The sequence below is a fragment of the Panulirus ornatus genome, chromosome 38 (assembly GCF_036320965.1).
Source record: "Panulirus ornatus isolate Po-2019 chromosome 38, ASM3632096v1, whole genome shotgun sequence".
Classification (NCBI taxonomy): domain Eukaryota; kingdom Metazoa; phylum Arthropoda; class Malacostraca; order Decapoda; family Palinuridae; genus Panulirus; species Panulirus ornatus.
The window spans coordinates 1,770,281-1,795,692 of NC_092261.1; the positions used below are offsets into that span (position 1 = coordinate 1,770,281).

The window sequence follows — 25,412 nt, forward strand, 5'->3', positions numbered from 1 at the left end:
ATGCCAGAACGACACAAGCAGCAAACATGCAAAACTTTATTCAGGGATAATGATCTGACATGGTGACATCCTAAGTAAAAATATATTTCTTATCTAAACAGAACTATGCTAAGTAAAATAAAATTCAAATTCACATTGTAAAGGACCCTGTAGCACCACTGCTGCTAATGCTGCTACTTATCCAGTTCAATCATAATGACAAATATATTTAAATATAATAATAAAGTATAAGTTTGTTGAGTATTCCTGGTAAATTATATGGGAGGGTATTGATTGAGAGGGTGAAGGCATGTACAGAGCATCAGATTGGGGAAGAGCAGTGTGGTTTCAGAAGTGGTAGAGGATGTGTGGATCAGGTGTTTGCTTTGAAGAATGTATGTGTGAAATACTTAGAAAAGCAAATGGATTTGTATGTAGCATTTATGGATCTGGAGAAGGCATATGACAGAGTTGATAGAGATGCTCTGTGGAAGGTATTAAGAATATATGGTGTGGGAGGCAAGTTGTTAGAAGCAGTGAAAAGTTTTTATCGAGGATGTAAGGCATGTGTACGTGTAGGAAGAGAGGAAAGTGATTGGTTCTCAGTGAATGTAGGTTTGCGGCAGGGGTGTGTGATGTCTCCATGGTTGTTTAATTTGTTTATGGATGGGATTGTTAGGGAGGTGAATGCAAGAGTTTTGGAAAGAGGGGCAAGTATGAAGTCTGTTGTGGATGAGAGAGCTTGGGAAGTGAGTCAGTTGTTGTTCGCTGATGACACAGCGCTGGTGGCTGATTCATGTGAGAAACTGCAGAAGCTGATGACTGAGTTTGGTAAAGTGTGTGAAAGAAGAAAGTTAAGAGTAAATGTGAATAATAGCAAGGTTATTAGGTACAGTAGGGTTGAGGGTCAAGTCAATTGGGAGGTAAGTTTGAATGGAGAAAAACTGGAGGAAGTAAAGTGTTTTAGATATCTGGGAGTGGATCTGGCAGAGGATGGAACCATGGAAGCAGAAGTGAATCATAGGGTGGGGGAGGGGGCGAAAATCCTGGGAGCGTTGAAGAATGTGTGGAAGTCGAGAACATTATCTCGGAAAGCAAAAATGGGTACGTTTGAAGGAATAGTGGTTCCAACAATGTTGTATGGTCGCGAGGCGTGGGCTATGGATAGAGTTGTGCGCAGGAGGGTGGATGTGCTGGAAATGAGATGTTTGAGGACAATGTGTGGTGTGAGGTGGTTTGATCAAGTAAGTAATGTAAGGGTACGAGAGATGTGTGGAAATAAAAAGAGCGTGGCTGAGAGAGCAGAAGAGGGTGTTTTGAAATGGTTTGGGCACATGGAGAGAATGAGTGAGAAAAGATTGACTAAGAGGATGTATGTGTCGGAGGTGGAGGGAACGAGGAGAAGTGGGAGACCAAATTGGAGGTGGAAAGATGGAGTGAAAAAGATTTTGTGTGATCGGGGCCTGAACATGCAGGAGGGTGAAAGGAGGGCAAGGAATAGAGTGAACTGGATCGATGTGGTATACCGGGGTTGACGTGCTGTCAGTGGATTGAATCAGGGCATGTGAAGCATCTGGGGTAAACCATGGAAAGTTGTGTGGGGCCAGGATGTGGAAAGGGAGCTGTGGTTTCGGGCATTACTGCGTGGCAGCTAGAGACTGAGTGTGAACAAATGGGGCCTTTTTTGTCTTTTCCTAGTGCTACCTCACACACATGAGGGGGGAGGGGGAAGGTATTCCATGTGTGGCGAGGTGGCGATGGGAGTGAATGGGGGCAGACAGTGTGAATTGTGTGCATGGGTATATATGTATGTGTCTGTGTATGTATATATATGTGTACATTGAGATGTATAGGTATGTATATTTGCGTGTGTGGACGTGTGTGTGTATACATTGTGTATGGGGGTGGGTTGGGCCATTTCTTTCGTCTGTTTCCTTGCGCTACCTCGCGAACGCGGGAGACAGTGACAAAGCAAAATAAATAAATAAATATATTTCCGAGAATTTGGTACAAGCTACGATCTCGGTTTATAACATATATAAATTGCTTCTCATTTATGTTTAAAAGTGATACACTAAAAGTCTTATAAATTGATACAAAGCCACTTCTCATTTATGTTAAAAAGTGATATACTAAAAGTCTATACATATGAAATTTTCAAGAACAGGTAAGCAGTGAAGAAGAGAACTTACGGTTGGTGTGGCTTCACAAAAGAGAAGGGTACTACTCATTTGTTATGATGATGAAGGCTGTGCTTTAGTCTGACTAGCTTTAGAATTGTCTGTCTAACAACTCAGCATGGTTAAAGTTCTTCCTTTTTTTTATGTTGAAGGCTTAAGTCATGGACAAAAGTCCACATCAAGGCCGGGCCTTACTTGAAATAGAGAATTATGAAGCAAAAAAAGAAAAGACGTGAAAGTATTAACAAATTTTTGAGGACGTGAAAGATTTGACTTGAAATGTGTCAGGTCATAGTTATTAGGAAAGACAGGAGAAGGTAGAGAGTTCCAAAGCTTCAAAGCATTAGGAAAGAAGCAGTTGTCAAAATGGTCCATCCCTAAGTTGCTGATGACCACACAATAATCATGTGAAGCAGCAGCTCGGCAAGTATTTCGTGGTCTAGCTAGTGGTGGGGGCACTCAAGCAGCCAGCTCTCAGGAACAAAAACCAAATTAATACTAATAGAGAGGGAAAGTGAACCAACACTGTGGCAAGAGGGTCAATTTTGGAAGTTAGCCTAGAAAGTTGATACTTCGGACCGCTTTCGACATCTCTTTCAAGTAAAGACATAGAGCTAGAACCACCACAAATGTGAAAGCAGTACTCCGTACAAGGACGAATCAATCCCTTGTATAAATGGAGCAACTGCTCAGAAGACAAGAGGTTTCAACATCTAAACAGGACACCCAGTTTCTTAAAGGTAAACAGCTATTCCTGTAATGTAGGGTTTCCAGGAAATAGTGGATGTTACAATAATACCACATATGTTCAGGTGTTTGCTTTGAAGAATGTATGTGAGAAATACTTAGAAAAGCAAATGGATTTGTATGTAGCATTTATGGATCTGGAGAAGGCATATGATAGAGCTGATAGAGATGCTCTGTGGAAGGTATTAAGAATATATGGTGTGGGAGGCAAGTTGTTAGAAGCAGTGAAAAGTTTTTATCGAGGATGTAAGGCATGTGTACGCGTAGGAAGAGAGGAAAGTGATTGGTTCTCAGTGAATGTAGGTTTGCGGCAGGGGTGTGTGATGTCTCCATGGTTGTTTAATTTGTTTATGGATGGGGTTGTTAGGGAGGTGAATGCAAGAGTTTTGGAAAGAGGGGCAAGTATGAAGTCTGTTGGGGATGAGAGAGCTTGGGAAGTGAGTCAGTTGTTGTTCGCTGATGATACAGCGCTGGTGGCTGATTCATGTGAGAAACTGCAGAAGCTGGTGACTGAGTTTGGTGAAGTGTGTGAAAGAAGAAAGTTAAGAGTAAATGTGAATAAGAGCAAGGTTATTAGGTACAGTAGGGTTGAGGGTCAAGTCAATTGGGAGGTGAGTTTGAATGGAGAAAAACTGGAGGAAGTAAAGTGTTTTAGATATCTGGGAGTGGATCTGCCAGCGGATGGAACCATGGAAGCGGAAGTGGATCATAGGGTGGGGGAGGGGGCGAAAATTCTGGGAGCCTTGAAGAATGTGTGGAAGTCGAGAACATTATCTCGGAAAGCAAAAATGGGTATTTTTGAAGTAATAGTGGTTCCAACAATGTTGTATGGTTGCGAAGCGTGGGCTATGGATAGAGTTGTGCGCAGGAGGATGGATGTGCTGGAAATGAGATGTTTGAGGACAATGTGTGGTGTGAGGTGGTTTGATCGAGTAAGTAACGTAAGGGTAAGAGAGATGTGTGGAAATAAAAAGAGCGTGGTTGAGAGAGCAGAAGAGGGTGTTTTGAAATGGTTTGGGCACATGGAGAGAATGAGTGAGGAAAGATTGACCAAGAGGATATATGTGTCGGAGGTGGAGGGAATGAGGAGAAGAGGGAGACCAAATTGGAGGTGGAAAGATGGAGTGAAAAAGATTTTGTGTGATCGGGGCCTGAACATGCAGGAGGGTGAGAGGAGGGCAAGGAATAGAGTGAATTGGAGCGATGTGGTATACCAGGGTTGACGTGCTGTCAGTGGATTGAATCGGGGCATGTGAAGCGTCTGGGGTAAACCATGGAAAGCTGTGTAGGTATGTATATTTGCGTGTGTGGACGTATGTATATACATGTGTATGGGGGTGGGTTGGGCCATTTCTTTCGTCTGTTTCCTTGCGCTACCTCACAAACGCGGGAGACAGCGACAAAGCAAAAAAAAAAAAAAAAAAATGTTCATTGAGTCAAGATGTGGAATTACAGAACCATCAAAGGACAGGTGAGAATTGTGAGTTTTCAATAGAAAGATGGGTAGAAAATGGGTCTTGGAGTCATTGAATTTAACAAGATCTTGTCAACCCCACTGCTTGTATATCAGCTTATACAAAAAAAAGAAAAAAAAAGAGTTGTTATAATAAAATATCATTCCTAGACATTTCAGCATGAAAATATACTGAGTAACATGACAAAAATTATCATCGCTCAGTTCCTCCTGTCCTAATTAGAAAGTGATAGTATAGAAGGGGAGGATTTTCAGCTCCCATCTCGCACCTCTCTAGGTCACCTACAACATGCAAGATACATGGTTACATTCTTTCTGTAAGTTTATAAAGTTATGAAAAAAGGATTGCTGGATTGTATACCTACTACTGGAAGATCTTTTATTTAGCTACATTACAGGGGGACCAAAATAAATCAGTTTAGTGTTTAATATGAAACTAATGTATAACTGCTATTATTAATAAACAAAAAAGCTCAAAACTCGTCAAATTATTCATGTAAATTGTTTAATCATGCACAGTATGTACAATGTAATGGCATTACCTGACTCAGTCTACTTGTAGTTTTGCTGTTAAAGAAAAGTCACCTTTGGTGATTTATTACCATCAGAATCAAATCTTGGCAAAGAACTTTTATCATTGGAGTCTATCATTTCCCTGCAACTAATTTTGGTGCAACCTTGAAGCTGTAGGAACCCATAAGGAAGGGGCCTATAAGGTTATATTATTATGATGAAAAAAAATAATTAGGAATGCAGTCTATTACATCTGAGTGCACACATCTCACATCAGAAAAACTTACTTGATGAGGTGATCTCAACTCTGCTGGGGCCTTGGCAAAGAGGAAGTGCAGAACTGAAGAGTATGGAATAACATCACCAATGCTTGGGGAGGCAATGATGTGTTCCACCGTTTGGAAGAGCAATGGTCTGAATGATCTCACAATGCGGTAAGGTCTGCCAAGTTCAGAAGGTCGACTACACAAAGGACTGACAGCCAATTCCATCTGGAAGCATTCCAAAGCAAATTTAACACTGCATCATTCAACAGGGGAAAGTGTAAATTCATCAGGTATGAAACAGTTTGCTGTGCAACCCATGCCATGAAACAAAAATCATAAGTGCAGTGTAAGAGTTGAGGGGGATTTCCTACGAATGGGTGTGGAGGTCTGATTGAGGAATCTATGGGAAAGTGTATGACAAAAAAGAGAAAAGAATAATGAAACAAAGCATATAGGAGTATCAGTGTACAACATCTAAAATGAGTACGAGTCAATTACCTTATATGAATAAGGTAATAAGGTAAGATAAAGCAGATATACATACTAGCTGAAGCAGAGCAGAAGGACAAATATGTGTAGCATAGATGTCTAACTGCCATAAATTTGTGAAATGTAGTGAGAATCTGGATGAAAAACAGTCCAGCAAGGGTTACTTTACTGTAGAATGGGAGGTCAAGTAGGTCGCCTAGATACAGAAAGACACAAAGTGCAATTTATTCTGGACACAAATGTTGCAGGATTTTTATGTTTTTCTGATCACAAGATTTTGAATGAGGGGAAGTACTGTCCCCTAAGCAATACCCTTTACCTGAGCAAAATCAGCAGCAAGACGCAGCTTTCCACCATCTCCAATAGGCCGCAGCAAACTTGCATGGCGAACAAATAGATCTAGACACCGACCTGCCAATGTCTGAATCCTGGAAAAATCCAGGGAAATGGATGTAAGAAGCTGTGCCAAAGGCACTTTTACTAAAACTACAAAGGAATTTGTGAAAAGGTCTGTGAGGCCTGGATGTGGAAAGGTAGCTATGGTTTTGGTGCATCACACACTACACCTTGTGTATGGATGTGAGTGGATGTGGTCTATCTTCGTCTGTTTCCTGGCACTATCTTGCTGATGCAAGGGGGTGGCAATGCTGTTTACTGTGGAGCTGGGTGGCACCAGGATATATATATATATATATATATATATATATATTTTTTTTTTTTTTTTTTTTTTTTTTTTTTCATACTATTCGCCATTTCCCGCGATAGCGAGGTAGCGTTAAGAACAGAGGACTGGGCCTTTGAGGGAATATCCTCACCTGGCCCTCTTCTCTGTTCCTTCTTTTGGAAAATTAAAAAAAAAACGAGAGGGGAGGATTTCCAGCCCCCCACTCCCTTCCCTTTTAGTCGCCTTCTACGACACGCAGGGACTACGTGGGAAGTATTCTTTCTCCCCTATCCCCAGGGAATATATATATATATATATATATATATATATATATATATATATATATATATATATATATATATATATATATATATATATATGTACGCGTATGTATATATGAGTGAATAGGTCTTTCTTCATCTGCCTTCATCTATTCCTGGCACCACCCCACCCCACATGACACAACATCGCCACCCCCTGCAGTACTGAGGTAGCGCCAGGAAAACAGACAAAAAAGGCCACACTTGCTCATACTCAGTCTCTAGCTGTCATGTGTAATGCACCAAAACCACAACTCCCCATTCACACCTAGGCCCCACAGACCTTTCCATGGTTTACCCCAGAAACTTCACATGCTCTGGTTCAGTCTACTGACCGCATGTTGACCCCAGTATACCATATCGTGCCAATTCACTCTATTTCTTACACACCTCTCATCCTCTGGCATGTTCAGGCCCTGATCGCTCAAAATCTTTTTCACTCTTATCCTTCCATCTCCAATTTGGTCTACTGCCTCTCCTTGTTCCCCCCACCTCTGACACATATATCTTCTTTGTCAATCTTTCCTCACTCATTCTTTCCATATGTCCAAATCATTTCAACACACCCTCTTCTGCTCTCTCAACCACATTCTTTATGTTTCTACACATCTCTTTAACCCTTTCATTACTTACATGATCAAACCACCTTACACCACATACTGTCCTCAAACATTTCATTTCCAACACATCTACACTCCTCCATACAACCCTATCTATAGCCTATGCCTTGAAACCATATAACATTGTTGGAACTACTGTTCCTTCAAATATACCCATTTTTGCTCTTTGAGATAACATTTTCACCTTTCACACACTCTTCATTGCTCCCAGAACCTTCACCCCCTTGCCCACCCTATGACTCACTTCCACTTCCCAGATATCCAAAACACTTCACTTCCTCCAATTTTTCTCCATTTAAACTTACATCCCAATTAACTTGTCCCTCAACCCTACCTTTTTTTTTCATGTACATTCAAAGTTTTCCCACGTTAGCAAGGTAGCATTAGGAAAAGATGAATGAGGTGCGGAGGGAAGAATCCTTACTTGGCCCCATTCTCTGTTCCTTCTTTTGGAAAAATAAAAACTGGAGTGGAGGATTTCCAACCCCCGCTCTCACCCTTTTAGTTGCCTTCTACGACATGCAGGGAATTAGTGGGAAGTATTCTTTCTCCCCTCTCCCCAGGGATACATATATTATCTACCTGTCATTTCCAATGCACCAAACTCCTGCCCAATATCCACAACCAGGCCCCAAACAGCTTTCCATGATTTTCTCCTGCTGCTTTACATGCCTTAGTTTAGTCCAGTGACAGCATTTCAACCCCTGTATACCATATTGTGCCAAACCACTCTGTCCTATGTACACCTTTCACCCTCCTGCATGTTCAGGCCCCACCTACTTAAAATCTTATTCACCCATCAATTTGGTCTCCTCCACTTCTTACACACACATCCTCTTTGTCAACCTCACTTCACTCATTCTTTCCATATGTCCAAATCATTTCAGCAAATCCTTTTCAGCTCTTTCAGCCACACTTTTCTTATTACTGCATCCTTCCCTTACCCTCTTATTACCTACTTGATCAAACCAATTCACACATATTTTCTTCAAACATTTATTTTCCAAAAAATCCAAACCCTCTCTGTACATTCTCATCTGTAACATATGCCTCGCATCTGTACAACATCGTTGGGACTATAATACCTTCAGTCTATCTATCTCTCTATATCTATCATGGCTGTTCCTTCTAAAACTCCCTCGGTAGCCATAGCAATAGAGTCTCCATTACTAGTAAACTCCAAAACCCACCTTATAGCCTTTTGTGCCTCACCCTTAACAGGCCACTGACAGAGGGCAACTCTAGCAATGTGTATGCAGAGGCTTCAATCCAATGTTCCTACTGAGTACTTCTACCTAAAGCTCTTGCCTAATGTTCTTACCAACTACTTCTACCTAATCTTTCTACCTAATGCTCTAGCTCAATTGTTCCTACCTACTGCATCTATCTACTGCTCCTACCATTTGGCCAAATGGTAGGGCTAGCATACAGAGCTCACCGCAGGAAAATCTTGAGTTACAGGGAATGAGCTGCATCAGTTATGTGTTGTCAAGTGTTATATATGATATGGAGAGACTGTATGTTTGTGTAAGTGTTGAGTATCTGTAGTTGCTATGAAGCCAGTGATTGTTCTAGGTGCTCAATTTTGTGTGTAAGTAGAGAGGTAGGTAGGCATGCACTTACACATACAAACTCTACCAGTGAGAATATGAACAATAAAATGAAATATAAAAAGTGGTCCATTGTTATGGGGCCTTAAGAGTGTAGACCTCCCTCCCCATACCATAAGAACAGTTAATAACACATTTATAGATAAATACATACTTCTCCTTGATGATGCTTGATGGCTGATAAATTGTAAGGTAATCATCTGCAACCCTAGTGATAAATCCTTGCAGTTCCTTCATGTACAGTGAACACTGATTATCAGTTCCTCCTGTGTCACTCCTGAAATTATTGTCCAACAGTATAATTATTTCATATCTCTAATATTCATGAGGAATGAATAATCCACCAGTCTCTATCTACACTCATGTATGAAACCTCCCTGACATCATCAAAGATAGTAGGATGATTTCTGATACTGAAATTATGAGCATAATTACAAGAATGACGGCAGACTAGAAACTGCTGGAAACCCCAATAAGCTTTAAATCATCTTACTTATAAAATAAAGATCATGTATGTCTAAGAGTATGTCCAGCTTTGATGCCTGTATCGGCATCACAGAATCTTCTAAAGACTAAAAATCAATTATTTGTTTTCAGGAATTAAAGTACCAAACATATATTTCTACCCCAGATTTGAAATCAGCATGAAAAACAGTCCATATAATGAGATTTTCAAGCAAGTCTATTACCCTCAAAAAAATAAAAGATAATAGTTCAGGGAATTCTTTAGCCCAAAAACCTTTTTGCTTTGAAACTGAAATATGACAAAATGCAAAGCTTCAACACACGAAATAATCATGGAAATTATCTCTTAAGGCTCCCCCAAGCCGACAGAAACCCAATAAATATGAAATGAATTATCACAGAATCTTCTAAGAGTAACCATAAATTACTTATTTACTAGCTTTAATGTACCCTATATTTCAGTGCTATATTCGAATTCTGCATAAAAAATAGTCCTTATACTGCAGTTTACAAGCAAAGCTCTTACACTCACAAAAATTCACAAATATTTTTTAGTCCAAAAACCTTTTTGTTTTAAAATGACATTTAGCCAGTAATCAGTACAAGAAAAACATGTTGGGATTAAAACTGAAATGTGGAGTGACTGGAATCAGAGTTGAAATTTACAAAAAGTTTTCCACAAGAGTATGAGAAAGAATAACATTCCTAAAGTTATTTTTGGAACACACAGCATAAAGACGTGAGTAGAAAAACTAAAAGGAAATACACAAGTTGGCCATCAAGGATCATTTAAAGGCCAAACATAGATTAAGCAAGACATATGTGTATGAAAAACATGCTAGTCCATCTGTGTCAACAACTCTGATGTAAAATAAAAATTTCAGCATTATGAGAGTTGAGATATAACTTACATGTTTTAAAACATCCAACTACATCAAATTCCATGATGTATATTCAAGATACAAAAGAAAGAGGAACAAGAGTTTAAAAAAAATTAATGGACTTACCCAGAGAAGTCTTCATTGTGCATGGTGAGAATGATGGCCTCTACAGCATCAGTAGTGGACTCAAACAATGGCTGCACTGCAGATGACATCAATGCATCAATGGAAGGTAAAGCCTGTAAAATATTTCTATATGCAACTCAACTGTTTATACCCATATAACCACCATACAATGTTGTATTAACATCATATACACCATCAATACTTATTCTAAAAACCTCAGTTAATTATCTGAGTTAAAGGTTCTGGAAGCGAAGAAGACAGTGTGGAAGAAGAGCATGTTTGCTTGCTTGTCTTCATCCATTCCTGTCACTACCCCACCACACAAGAAATAGCATCCCCCACTCCCCCTTTCAGCAAGGTAGTGCCAGGAAAGGACAAAAAAGGCCACATTCATTCAAACTCAGTCTCTAGCTGTCATATGTAATGCACCGAAACCACAGCTCCCTATCCACATCCAGGCCCCACAGACCTTTCCATGGTTTCCCCAGACACTTCACATGCCCTGGTTCAATCCACTGACAGCACGTCGACCCCAGTATACCACATTGTTCCAATTCACTGTATTCCTTGCATGCCTTTCACACTCCTGAATGTTCAGGCACTGATCACTCTAAGTCTTTTTCACTCAATCCTTCCACTTCCAATTTCGTCTCCCTCTTCTCTTTGTTCCATCCACCTCTGACACATACATCCTCTTTGTCAATCTTTCCTTACTCATTCTCTTCACATGTCCATACCATTTCAACACACCCTCTTCTGCTCTCTCAACCACATTCCTTTTATTACCACACACCTCTTCTACCCTTTCATTACTTACTCGATCAAACCACCTCATACCACATATTGTCCTCAAACATTTCATTTCCAACATATCGACCCATTAAAAAATCAATCACCTTTTGACCATTTACCAGTACCAAATGTGGACAAGAAAAAAAATCACTTAGTATCCTCTCCAAGCAAATTCAACAAACATCTACATAACCACCACCAACACTCCTAATCCTGCTTAACAACCATGTTTCAAGTACCTAAAACACATACTCAATAATAACAGATTTCATAATAATAAACTCCTGGCTCTCCTAAACATTGTATGAGTGGTATTAATGAGACACATATAAAGATACCATCCGTGCATCTATCTTATCCCTTTCTTCATTATTCAAAGCCTTCTTGTACTGCCAAAATGTTTGCAGTTAACACACTATATCCTTCTCTCTACAGAATAAACTCTTTATGAACCACATACCACAATATCTATACAGTATCATGAGTGGTTAACCTGCATAAGAGTGTTGGTAACAGGCTGAGGCAGATGAGCAAGAGTTGCTGATGCAGTGCGTTCTACCTGACTCCGTACATATAAAAGTTGGTTCACTACAGCACCATTCAACACCTGTGCTTGTGTAGGGGAATCTGAAAAGTAAGTGAGGTAAAAAGAATAAAAGTATCCAACATAATTTTAAAGTCATCTCAAATCAATAAGATTAAGTAGATAGGTTATCCATAGTCACCCATGAATACCCTGACGTGGGAAACAATAGCTGTATATCTTCTAACCAATGGTTGTTTCTTTATCTACGATGAAACTAATACCAGCATGTCTACTACAGATTCTTATATCCAACATTATAAATCAGAGATTATTATTTTTCTACTTCCCTAAATTCCACTGTCAGTCTTACTTTTAATTTTCAGTCTTTTTTATTGTTTCCCTGCTCCTTTTCCTCTATGTTTGCACCTTCTGAGGCAACCTTCATAATTCTTATCATTCAATGTCATTTATGTATCCAAGTGGTAACCAATTCACTTATCTGTTAGGGAAAGTAAACTGAACCATTATCTCTACTACAGTTGTGCGACAGTGAATGAAAAAAAATTCAACAAAATGTACTTATAAAAAACAGCTTGGTAGTAAAGGTAAAAAGAGCTATACAAGCTATATCTAAAGATAAATAGCATGTGAAACAAAAAAAGCTTTAAAAGAATCTGGTGTGCATGAAATCTAATGCTTAGTCATCTGGATCCTTTGTAAATTGAAGAGATTTGAAAGCATCTGGTGTGCGAGGAATGTAATGCTTATTCATCCAGATGCTTTGTGTTCGGTGACAGGTGAGAGCCAATTGTTTATGATGAGGTGCATATTTGTGCCAAAATGGTGCCTATAACATGTACACCAGAGGGTATATTCTAATGACCCTCATATCTTGATTTACTGTAATGCATGGACATGAACACTCCAAATACTTCTTTCAATGTAATTACTGCACACTCACTCTCTTAAGTTTATGCAGGAGTGGTGACTGATAGAGTAATGGAAGTGACTGAATGCTCAATAAATGTGGAGCAAGGAGGTTTTGGGAAAGATAGGGGGTATGTGGATCAGAGTTTTGCAGTAAGAATGACCATGGAAAAGTATCTACCGATAGGTAAGATAGTGTATGCAGCTTTTATGGATCTGGAGAAAGAGTATGAAGTGTCAAATGGAATGCTCCGTGGGATATATCGGGTAGGGGAGCAACTGTTGGATGGTGTGAAAGCCTTCTACAGAGGGGCAAATGCACGTGTAAGAGAGGATGGAGAGTTAAGAGAAAGTTTCAGTATACATGTGGGTGTGAGGTACAGCTGTGTGATGTTACCAGGGCTTTTTAACATATATATACATATATATATATATATATATATATATATATATATATATATATATATATATATATATATATATATATATATGGATGGAGTAATAATAAGAGGTGAAAGCAAAACTAGGAAAAGGGGTGTTGAGGTGGAATGTGTTGGTGAGGTGGAAGTGGAGACAGGATTAAAGTACAGCACAGTTCTCCCAAACATGATCTATGCAGCCAAAACAGACACAGGATGAGTCACAGAGGTCAAGAATCCAAGCTGTGAAAATGAGGTATTTGAAAGGAACATGAACTATGACAAGATGGAACGAAGAAAGTAATGTGGGGGTGTATGAGAGATGTGGTATGGCAGGAAATCTGAAGTGAACAAATTGTGAAGTGGGAGAATGGGTGAAACATAGTACTTGGAGATAGTTTGGGCATGGGGAAAAAATTGAAAATGGGGAATTTAAAAGGAGATACTATCAAAGGAGTTGGTGTGAGAAGTAGACCACCTGTGACATGGAGAAATATAGTGGAAGAGTACTGGAGGGAGAAAAATGGGGGAAGAATACATGTAATGGTGAATGTGAGGGAGGCATATATGGACAGGAGTAAGTGGAGACTTCTTTGCTATGGCCACCCCCTTGATGGGAGTTCCCAAGGAAATGGACATCAGAGATAAAGATAGATAGATATACATATGCAAGTAGAAAATCAACATGGCTATCAATCTAGCTATCTATATCTCTGATGCCCATTCCCCCAAGGATTCCCATAAAGGGGGTGGCAATAGCAAAAGGAGCTCCACTTATCCCTCTCCTTATATGCCTCCCAGTACAATAATATATAAAAGCTATGTAAAATGGGCATATTACAACATACCGATAACTTGGCTAGCCTCCCCACTAGTCACAACCAGCTGTCTGCATTTGACACAGAAAAGTTGCAGGGATTCAGCCACATTACGAGCCACTGTCTCACTCAACGACTTATCAACAGCAGACACATTAAGCTCACTGCGAACATGTTATAACTGCTTGATTTAGGGCTTATATAACCATGAAAATAATAAATATGAAATTGCATAATAATGGGTGGCATTGGCTTTATGTGAGATTTAAAAAGTAACTTGAAGCCAAGTAAAGGAACCTGAGTTCCACAGCCAAAATGCTGATAAGAATATGGAAAGAAGGGCAAATATTAGTACATTAGTAAAAACATATTTTTGCATAGAACAAATTGAACAAATAATACATATAAATCATTAAGAGAATGAGTATATATCAAACTCTATAACATTACATGAAGTAGATACTAATATGGAGTGCTCAGGGTAGTTTTGGGGCCAAAAAACTTTTTGTTCTAAACTGGAATATAGCATAATGAAAGGCTTCTTTACTTGAAATAGTCATGTAAAATGTACCAAAAAGCTTCCTCTGACTGGTAGATACCAAGTAAATATGAAGCAAATTGTCAAGAAACATTTTAATCACGTAACTATCTAAATGTATAATTACATGGCTTAATGCTCCAAAACAATATTTCAACCCAGGAATCGTATTTAGAATGAAAAATTGGCATTTAAAAAAGTTTTACATCAAATCTGTTTTATGAGTAAAATAGCAAATTTTTTCTGGCCATAAAACTTAGTTTTTCAGAAGTGAAATACAACATACTGTAAGGTTTCTATACTTGAAATGATAACCATATCATAGTATTGGAACTACTATTCCTTCAAACATACCCATTTTAGCTCTCTGAGATAATGTTCTCTCTCTCATCTCTTCATCCATCCCAGAACCTTTGCCTCCTCCCCCACCCTATGGCTCAATTCAACTTCCATGGCTCCATTTGCTGCCAAGTTCACTCCCAGATATCTAAAGCACTTCACTTCCTCCAGTTTCTCTCCATTCAAACTCACATCCCAACTAAACTGTCCCTCAACCCTGATGAACCTAATAACCTTGCTTTTATTCACATCTATTCTCAACTTTCTCCTCTCACACACATTTCTAAACTAAATCCCCAACTTCTGCAGTTTCTCACTCGAATCAGCCACCAGTGCTGTATCATCGGTGAACAACTGACTCACTTCCCAGGCTCCTCATCCCCAACAGAATGCATATTCGTCCCTCTCTTTAAAACTCTTGCATTCACTTCCCTAACCACCTCATTCAGATACAAATTAAACAACCATGGTAACATCACATACCCCTGCTGCAGACCAACCTTCACTGGGAACCAATCACTCCTCTCTTCCTACTCATTACACATGCCTTACACCCTTGATAAAAACTTATCACTGCTTCTAACAGCTTACCTCCCACACCATATATTCTTAATACTTTCCACAAAGCATCTCTATCAACCCTATCACATGCCTTCTCCAGATCCATAAATGCCACAAACAAATCCACTGTTTTTATAAGTATTTCTCACACACACATTCTTCAAAGCAAACACCTGATCCACACATCCTCTACCACTTCTGAAACCACACTGCTCCTCCCCAATCTGATGCTCTGTACATACCATAACATATAACTGTGGTTTATATAAATATTTTCCCTTCCATCAAATCATTCCATGACAGGTCAGGTGTGTGACGTATGATGATTACAAACTTGGAAAATTTTTCAGTTTATTTGAAATATATTCAGCTATATTTTGCATTGATTTGTCCAATTTGCTTTGCTATAAGTAATATAATTCAATAATTTCTTCATTCATACATTTTTTTTTACACTGGATAAAGAAAAAAATAAATGGAAGCATTCTTGTCAGCCAATTATTACGAATGATAACATGCAGTGCTCATTCATTCATGAAAAAATACTATATAATACATATTCAGCAGGTGTTCTTGGCTGGGTTATTGGAGTGGTATAATTGAGAGGGAAGTGCCTGGTTTAAAAGGCACTGGAACGTTTGAGCACCATTCTCAAACCCAAAGGCATTCGGATGAATCCGAATAGGTCAAAGGGGGTCACCACAGCTGACCTAGGAATGTCTGCGGGTTCCACTGGGATATGATGGAAAGCATGAACCAGGGAGATGCCCAACAGTTGTCTAATGGATGGATGAAACCCATCTTTAGCATCTTGTCAAACTATGCCTTGGCAACCGTCAGATGTTAAGGAGAAAGGCATCAGGATATGGCAAATGTAGAGGGCAAGCAGTGTTGATTTCCTGTGTACCAGAATGTTTAACAGTGGCAGTGTCTGGTGATGGCTTGGTTACGTAGGAAAATTCGAATAAAATGTCATTGAATAGGGTAAATGAATGTGAAATGATGACAGTGACATGAGAAGCTGGGGGTACTGGAGAGGTGTACATTTTGGAGGGCTGCAGCTCGTTGTTCCTTGAGTCCACCATGAGTTTATGTTGTGCCTGTTGGAGGCCTAAATCCAGCATGAGAGGCATCCAGCCAAACGTGGATATGGAAGTGCCAATGGCAGCAAGAAGGTAATAATAATGAGTATGGCTGAGCTTGGTTCCTGGTGAAGGTGGAATTATACTTATGGCCACTCTCATATCAGAGAGAAAATAGTCGCCAGAAAGATGGTCAGATACATACAGCAGTGGGACACTCAGATGGGCAGGAGGACTGGCTATCAAAAGATCCTGCAGGCAGCATTTCTAAGCTAGTTACAGGGTTTCATACTTGTGCACTCACAGGCTGTAAGTGAGGTGATAGAAGCAACAGCATGAGGAGTGGCCAGTCATCGAGGGGCATCTAAAGGGGTTCTGTGACAAAGGGCTGCTACATAGGTTTTGTAGGTAAGTGGTGAGCTTAGTAAGGAGGCCTTCTAGACAACTGAAGATGATGGTTGCAGGCGTTGATGTGTGGAGTACATTCAAACTGGGTTGTGCAATTGGGTGGGAGTGTGGATCACCCAGCTAGGCCCCAGAGGATAAGAGGTTGGAAACAGCAAGGGACTGCCATGCATGGATCTAGTAGAGCCAATCAGTTATGGCAGCAAAGTTTACAGTGGTGTGGCTGAGAGAACAGTGACCAGCGCCATTAGGATCTGCTGAGGTAAATCATAAAAACAACATTTGCAGAGTGTCTGGAGGAACAAGGGTTATCAGGAGTTTGCCACAGCCTCTCCATATGACAAAGGAGCTGAGATGGTGTCCTAAAGCCAATACCAGTGCTCAAAAGGGGCTGATCCCTCTGTAGATTCCTGACAGCCTCTGTGATCTGCAGGAAGGTGGCTTTTATTGTCTGACATTTGTCGACTGTAGGTGAATACAGGATGACAGTCTGAACATCCTCCAGGGTGTTTGATGGAAGCACCAAGATCATGTGGGCGTATTTGGTCGTGTCATCAGTGATCTGACTGGAAGTGAAAATGGACTCTGCTTAGATAAATCACAGGTCTGGTAATTCCAGGTTGTAGAGAGGGAGTTTACCCTGTAGCACTATACTGGAAGCAGTCAGTGTCACCTAGGGTCCTCGCTGGCAGGCAGCAGAATCATGGTATGATTGGTTGGACCTGACAATAAGACAAGAGGGGCAGGTGTGGATGCCACAGGGCAGGTGGTGGCAAAAGGACTATGACAGTAGGAGTCAAGGAAGGCTGATGGGAGCAATGTAAAAACATATCCAAAAGTCTCTCTCAGTCAACTCCACAGGTCACCAGCTTAGCGGGTGTTCTTGGATAAATAAAGTGAGGTAACATGAGGGTAAAGAGCAACTGGAGGTGCAGGTTTACAATGTGATGGTGAAGAGTCAAGGCCACAAGGAGGACTGCTACCAACAAAGAAAACACCATAGTGGCCTCTCCAAGTGAGTGTCCTGGTAGGAGACATCAAGGCACTTGTAAGTAAGCTTGTGTGTCTACAGGCCAAGTCACAGTTTGATGTGACTTCCTTCTGTGATGCCCAGGTATATAAGAGGTGACAAGGTCAGGTCTGTAAGGGGTAGCTATTCCCAAAGGGTATTAAAGATGTCGCAGCTGAAAGTAACAAGCTTTGACCTCTCTCTCAATACTGTTAAACTGAGGTTAGGTCCATAAGAGCACCACCTCTCATGGAAATAGTTGTCATCAATTTTGCAGAGGCTCCTAGCTAATATTCCAACTGACTGCTTCTGCCTAATGTTCCAACCAACTATTTCTAACTAATGTTTCTACCTAATACTCCTGCCTAAATGTTCCTACCAACTACTTCTATCTATTGCTCCTACCATTCTGCCAAAAGGCAAGGCTCGCACATAGTGCTCACTACAGGAAAATCTAGAGTTATGAAAAGTGAGCTGTTTGAGTTAAATGCCAAGTGTTAAGTATGAGAAGAGAATGTATGTTTGTGGACAGAATGCCATAGTCCACATATGGATGAGGCATAAAGAAAAGACAGCCATCTGGGTGAGAGGAGTGCAACTTGGCAACCACTGGGGTGCTGGCTCACTACACAGCTGTCACTAACCCTTCTGATGCCTAGCCAAGTAGCACTGGTAATATAACGCCTTGGGTCACCGACTGCCTGCCAACTACTACTTACCTACCCAACTGTAGGTGGGTCACATGCTGTCACCTGCTACCCAGTCAAGGCATCGTCAGTAAGATGACACTCTATGGAGCGACAGTGAGTCGTTACACGTTTGCTGCATATGAGTTCCCAAATATCGCTATTGTCCACCAGAAACTATTGAGAAATTTATGTCTACAACTGTACATCTGACTAATCAGTGATCAATCAGCCCTCTTGGTTAAAACAACTTATCCAGTTTGAATAATTAGAATGCATATCTAGTAAATTCTGTAATACTGTATGGTTATGTACCTTAGATTCACTCATGAAACTATGATTATTAAAAACAGTATGGAAAATGGGTTTACATTCTAAAACAATCAAATACCAATTATTTTCACAGTATAAAATACTCAGTAACACAGTATGTGATGTACAGTTTAAACAGATTATAATCCTGACTGACTGACATACAGCTAAAGTGAATACGAGAAAAGCAAATAAGACACAACCATTTGTTACCTGATTAGGTGGCAGTGTGATAAGGTAGCCCCAACACTGGCTTCCCTAAAGCTAAGCACAGTTAAAGATATATTCCATACATTATTGTATGCTAAGAAAACATTACTTTATATGTTATGTTGTTGCATAATCCTTTGCCACTGTCGTAATTTTGCCTTACTAGTTCTACTGGCCCGGGGAAGTGGTCACAATAGTAATGGTAAAATACTCACAAAAGGTTAGTTTTAATTTCATTTTAAGAAGGCCCCAAAACTAATAAAAACAAAGCTAAAATCCACTAAGCAGCAAGTTTTTAGTGTAATGTGTAAGCTCAAGATACAACTGCTATCAACAAGAAAAATAACACACTATAACAGAGTGAGAGTGTGGATGCTGGTATGCATGTTCATATGTACCAACACATATCAGTCAACTGTAGCTAAAAAAAATAATAACATTTAAGAGATTGTTTAAACAACAACAGTATGGACAATTGAATGGGCATGCCTAATGATTATTCCAAACATGAACACCTGCTCTTTGTTATAAATTGCAGCTCACAAAAATACAATAATCATCTTAATACACCAAGTCAGGGAACACAAACTTATGTATGCTAAGAAAAACATCTTTTGGATATTTAGGAGGCTATCAGCTTATTTCAGACTGACTAAGGGTAAATGGATGACTATTTCAATTATTTTTGTGGGCAATGCTTTGCTGGCCAACAGATTAAGATTCGTAAAATTGGTGACACTTTATTACAATGGCAGGCCACCCTTATGTCTGGGTCATTACTCTGATTGAACATGACAAGAAATTTGTCCTTCAAGCCCTGTCAAGAGCCAATAGAATTAAACAAAGAAAACGATGAGAAAAAGAAACGAAAGTACCCCTAACAGGTAATTGGAAAATTAGCAAAATAAGATATAATAAATCTGCTAATAGCAAATTACTCTTATCAGGAAAGTAAAAAATTCATTATCACTTAAGATTTTGCAAAATAAAAATGTTAGAACTTAACCTAGTAATCGTTTTTATGAGGGCATCAACTTCATCCTTTGCAGGTGGAGCATCTTGCGCAGCAAACATAAGGTTGACTGGATCTAAAAGTCTTGAACGTGAACGAGAAAGGTAAGCTTCCTCTAATGGTACAAGAGTACGTCTTAGGGCTTGCTCTGGGCTGGGAAGGTAAAAAATTACTCTATTAAGAACAAAGCACCAGTACAGTCATATGAACCTCAAGGCCAGGTAACTGAAAGAAATAATCAAATTTTATAATCATTCATCTATATGCACTGTGTTCTCATAAAAAAATCAAAACTAGACAATATTCAGATAAAGCAGAACAATACTAACTCAAAGTCTTGGGAAAGTTGACTCTTCGTGTTTACTTCATCTTCATCTTGGATATTTCCATCTAAAGCTGAAGTGGTTAGGTCAGTGTTAATATTTCTCATCTCAATGCTAATACCCTCCAATCTTCGCCACAGATCTCCATAAAGACGTATGAGTTTGGGGTAGTCTACCTCCAGATATTGACGAATAAAGGTTGATTCTGATGGGAACAAAGTAGTTGCACAAAGATATAAGGAAAAATTTCTTCTGGAAAACATAAAGTTGTCATACCTCGATAAGGGGCAGAGCTTTCCAGACATAAAACTAAAGAACAATTTAGAGCCCAGCCTATCACACTTTGATCAGGTCAGCTTCTGAATTCATCCCAAGAGATTTCAAACTACTTAAGAATTAGACAAAGAAAACAAATCTAATTAATCTGAGGCCAGGGTTCCACTGGAAAGAAACCTTTACTTCAGCTTATCCCAGACACTAGTTCATCAAAACTCAGGGTGATAATCATATTCAATTTGTCTCTGCAGTAAAAAAAACATTCAAACAAATCAAGAAGGTGGGAAGGCTAAATCTGTGCTTCTGCAGCTCTCATTAACTGAATTCAGGAGGCAGTTTGGTTATGATATGCTGCTGGTTCATGAAAACATGATACACTATGACATGACTGCAAAACAGTCAAAAAAAGAAAAAAAAATCCTCCATGAAGCATAATTTCTCATTTAAGATTCACTGTCTGGCCACACCTATACTGCAGTCCTACAATATGAATATTAATGTGATTGTTTCTATGCATATCTTTAAGCTCCTCTACCTATTCCTTTACCACTAGCCTACTAAGGTTATTTTACCCCTGATGATGGCACTACATATCAGTTACTGTAGGCATAAATAGGAAATAATCATTTCCATGTCTTCAGCATTACAACTGTATCACTGGGGTTTCTATTTTTTGCAAAAGATAGAGCCAGAAGAAGAAAGATTCCATCTATGAGGACGTCTGGTATGGCAGAGCTTTGTTTACTTCATCTGTTAATTCCCAGTTCAGTAACTAGTGTTATGCATGGCCCACTGTGCAGTGCTTTTATGAGCTCCACAATCAGTTGCCCACATAGAAAACTGGATGGGAGTTGCAAGCATACATCCTAAACTCATCTTCTTGCCCTTAAACAATCTAAGTAAGTACGAGTCAGTAAACAATTCCAATGTAACGTACCCTGTGCAGCTTTAGCAAACTCTTCGCTTAGGATATGTGTAACATTTTGCCACACTCTGGTAAACAGATCACTGTTACTATGACGTTGCACTTCTTCTAAAAAACAAATATGTGTCACAGGGTCTCTCTTCTTTGCCAGAACCTTGGAAAGTGAGGGAAGAAAAGTAGATAAGTTGATATAAGATAAATTTATGAAGTGGAAAAGAGAGATCGAAAAACAAATCTCTCCCTAGACTGAGGCTCAATCAAAATTTATCAGTAGTATCTACTAATGATAATAGTGTCTACTACTAACAATAAAAGAGGCCATGCCAAAGGACTTCTTCAATTTGAATCACTAATATTAACATTTCCTTCAATGTTCATACATACAAATGAGTTATTCAGTCTGATATATATAATCATACTTATACATGGGGTACATGTATGGTTTAATTTCCTGAATTCTCATCTTGTTGCTAAGAAGAAAGGCCATTCCTTTGTCAATAGTACTCTTCTGTATAATTTGAAACTTTGTTCAGAATTTATCCAACATTGTGCCTGTCTGTTTCACTATTATCATCACAACTTCTATCATTCACACTAAAACTTTGTCACAGAGGCCCCATTCCCTGGTCAGACACTTTTACATTGTGCGAAGGGGTTGCCAAGCCATGTACTATGGCCCAGGTTGAATTGCCATTCTACCTTCTGTGCTTACCCATGACTTTACATGTTATTATGTAACATAAGAAATGCAAAGTAGTCTCAAAAGTACTTAAGTTATCTTCAACAGAATCATGGACTTTCTGCAACTTTATCTTTAATCCACCCTTAGTCCTGCAGATGAACAAAGAATCTATATCACCTTATGTAATACTTAGCATACTGATTATAGTAATATGAGTTATTTCTGTAGTTACTCAGGACAAAAAAACTGTACTTGAGGTTCAGCATGTCACACCAAACCCTGAGCCTTACCTTGTGAAGATGTGATGTCTGGACACACGCATGGTAAATATCATCCATCAACTTCTCAAGATTTGACCAAAGGGAAGCTCGGAACTGTACTGACTGACCTGGTGCAGGCATGATGGCTTTCCCAGGACCACCTGTACATAATAAGTTCATAGTAGTAATACCACAATGAAAAGAGGGAAGGAAAAGCATTACAGCACCATGATGGTAGCTTCTTGTTTACACAATAGGTTTAATCACAGACAGCTGCCATGTAAATCCTCTCACTTACCTAAAAGTGATGACAATATAAAGCCACCAAAACACAATGAAAAATTGCGGGTAGCTTAAAAAACAATGAAGAGATAGGGAGGTTATGGGTTTAAGATGTGTTAATCTAAGCTATGTTTGCCCAACTAGGTTATCCAGTCTAAATTTGATCTTATGGAAGTGGCTGTGATACAAATAGATATGGACAAAGCAAAAGAAGGTGATGATTTGATAGTAGAGTGCAGTATGAATAAATCAGGTTATACATTCATAAAATGAAGGTTGGTAGGGGACAGAATCCTGAGGCTGGTTGGGAAAGGTGAGACTAATCAATCAACAATTATGGAGATGAACTAACTGACTGTACATAAAGCTAGATATAAATATTCAGAGTGAGGAAGAAAGGCCAAAAGCAGGAACTTCACAGACCAGATCAGAAACTACACCTTAAGAGAGGTTTTTGAAGGATGAAGGGCTACAACACTGGACTCCCAAAAACTCTTAGAGAGAATGAGCAGATGGTAGTCACACAAGAAAGAATATCATATGTCAAAGTCGTCTTCTGATTACCATACCAAAGACCACATAAAAGACTGAGATTTTAGATGCCTATGAAAATGAAAGCTGAAAAGATATTTGAAGGCTTTTCAAACATCAAAAGTTAAAGCAATAAAATTATTGTTGAATGGGTTGGAATAGTCACCCTTCCCTATAACAGACTATACAATTTCATGTAAACATGAAGAAATTTTGGTTTTAAGCGGAGACAAAAGTGACAAGCAAACACAGGAGCAAATTAACAAGTGTTCTCCTTTAAAACATAAGGAGGGATACTATTGGTCCATACACCTTCCTGGAGACAAAAAAAAAAAAAAAAAATCCTAAAAGTACAAAACATTTATGGATATTCATATGTTACTCATGCTAATTAATACAAGGTTAAATAAAAAGAATTGAGTTACCATGGTCAGCCACCTGAAATGTCTGGTTCAAGATGATACATCAACAGCTGAGTGACAGATGTAAGTAGAACTAACCAAAGGAAAAGGAAAAGAAGAGTAACTCTTATGTCTCACCAACTGTTTCCTCCTCCACAAATTTCAACAAAATGAAACGTCTAAATTTTGTTAGAAGGATGGGTAAACTCTTGAAGATAAAACTGGTGTCTTCATATAAAAAAGAACTGTTCCAGAATCCCATAATTCCATTCTCTTTACTAGCTAGTTGTAAGAATAGTTTGAAGCAATTTAATTGTTTTAGTAAACACTGGCCCACATGCAATAATCCTTTGGTTCTTTAACTGAATAATATTATGCTAAAAAGTCTGCTTACCTTTTCTGGTGTCCTGAGACATTTGCATGAGGGCATTCACATCTAATGTCTGTGAGACACTATTGTTCAGTCTCGTGATAAGAGAATCTAGTACCTTTTCAACACTCGGTACCAGAATCCCTAAATTATGGAAGACTTGTAGAGCTGTTCCAACCTAAAGAACAAAAAGATATATATATATATCTAAATATCTCTCTTCTCAAACACAAAGAAGCCTGGTTTCCTTTCACATTCAAAGTAATGAATGAATCAAGTTTCTACAAAGTCAATGGTCAAGTTTCTGCAAAGTATCAATGGTTGCCTTAGTTTCTTTTAAATCTTTGTTACTATTTACATGATAAGTGAGGCTTTTTTCTTTAACAGCTTAGTTGTTTATTTCCAATGCTAACTCAATGAGCAAGAAAATATTTGTAGGCACTAAAATGAAAAATATCTAGTAGAGGGTATCCTCCCAAACCTGGACACTGTATGTTGAATCTCAAAACCTGAATATTTAGAAGACCTACTAGTTTCCAGGTTTTATCCATGTTATACAAACATATAAAAAAGGGGCTATTCCTGGTAGCGGACATTTAGTTGAATTATTTTGATTAACTGATGATTTTTCTCTCAAAACCCAAAATGAACCCCACCTCCAAACCAAACAGTCCTGGTGTGGGAGGAAGTAGGTTTTTCTTCCACAATCCAGAATATGTCCCATTCCCAACACCCTTGCACACTAATCAATCGAGGTTTGGGATGATGCACTGTAATCCTCTACAGTACTCTGAAATCACTAATAAACAGTACACTGAAATATAATTCAAAAAGCCAGGAAAATTTTTTGTGATGCACAACTCTCTACAGTTCAGGACTTCATCCTGGAGAACCATCTCATAATGTTATAAGCATATTCTTTATCATCTAAAATGTGGTCTGAAAACTTCCAGAAATATGTTCTCCATATGGATGTGGCTGAACACTGATGTAGACTGATGGCTTTCAAAAAGAGTAAAAACAATATGTAATTAATCTGTTTGGCCAACCAAGATTTTTCTAATTCCACATAAATTTATCAAACTTAGAACAAAATCTATACAAAAATTATGCCACAGAGATAACAGACTATTTCAATATGGGTATGTCTAGTACCTCTTTTGGGTCACAGTCAGACAAATGAAAACTTCCAATGACTAAGACTTTTTGTTTTTACACATTTACATATTTTACAGCAACAGGTTTTTAGGCTTTGGACATGCATTACCAAAATAAAAACATATGTTGAAATAGAAAGAGCCACCAAATCTAACAAAATGTATCCCCATCTGTGGTCAACTGATGCTTCAAAAGAATTCATCAACCTGGGAGGTTCAACACTAGTACTGCCTG

At 39.0% G+C, this 25,412-nt stretch overlaps 1 protein-coding gene across 1 annotated transcript in view; it reads right to left on the bottom strand.

Annotated features, from left to right (window-relative positions):
* Positions 1 to 25,412, bottom strand: part of fws (four way stop) — a 42,092-nt gene that overhangs the window by 5,955 nt on the left and 10,725 nt on the right. The window contains exons 7-17 of the mRNA XM_071684340.1: positions 24,045 to 24,198; positions 22,467 to 22,597; positions 21,507 to 21,648; positions 20,300 to 20,498; positions 19,965 to 20,123; positions 13,847 to 13,980; positions 11,620 to 11,753; positions 10,335 to 10,447; positions 9,017 to 9,139; positions 5,968 to 6,076; positions 5,181 to 5,384 (exon numbers count right to left, since the gene is read on the bottom strand). Of these exons, the coding sequence (XP_071540441.1) occupies positions 5,181 to 5,384; positions 5,968 to 6,076; positions 9,017 to 9,139; positions 10,335 to 10,447; positions 11,620 to 11,753; positions 13,847 to 13,980; positions 19,965 to 20,123; positions 20,300 to 20,498; positions 21,507 to 21,648; positions 22,467 to 22,597; positions 24,045 to 24,198 (1,602 nt within the window). The remainder of the gene's footprint in view (positions 1 to 5,180; positions 5,385 to 5,967; positions 6,077 to 9,016; positions 9,140 to 10,334; positions 10,448 to 11,619; positions 11,754 to 13,846; positions 13,981 to 19,964; positions 20,124 to 20,299; positions 20,499 to 21,506; positions 21,649 to 22,466; positions 22,598 to 24,044; positions 24,199 to 25,412) is intronic.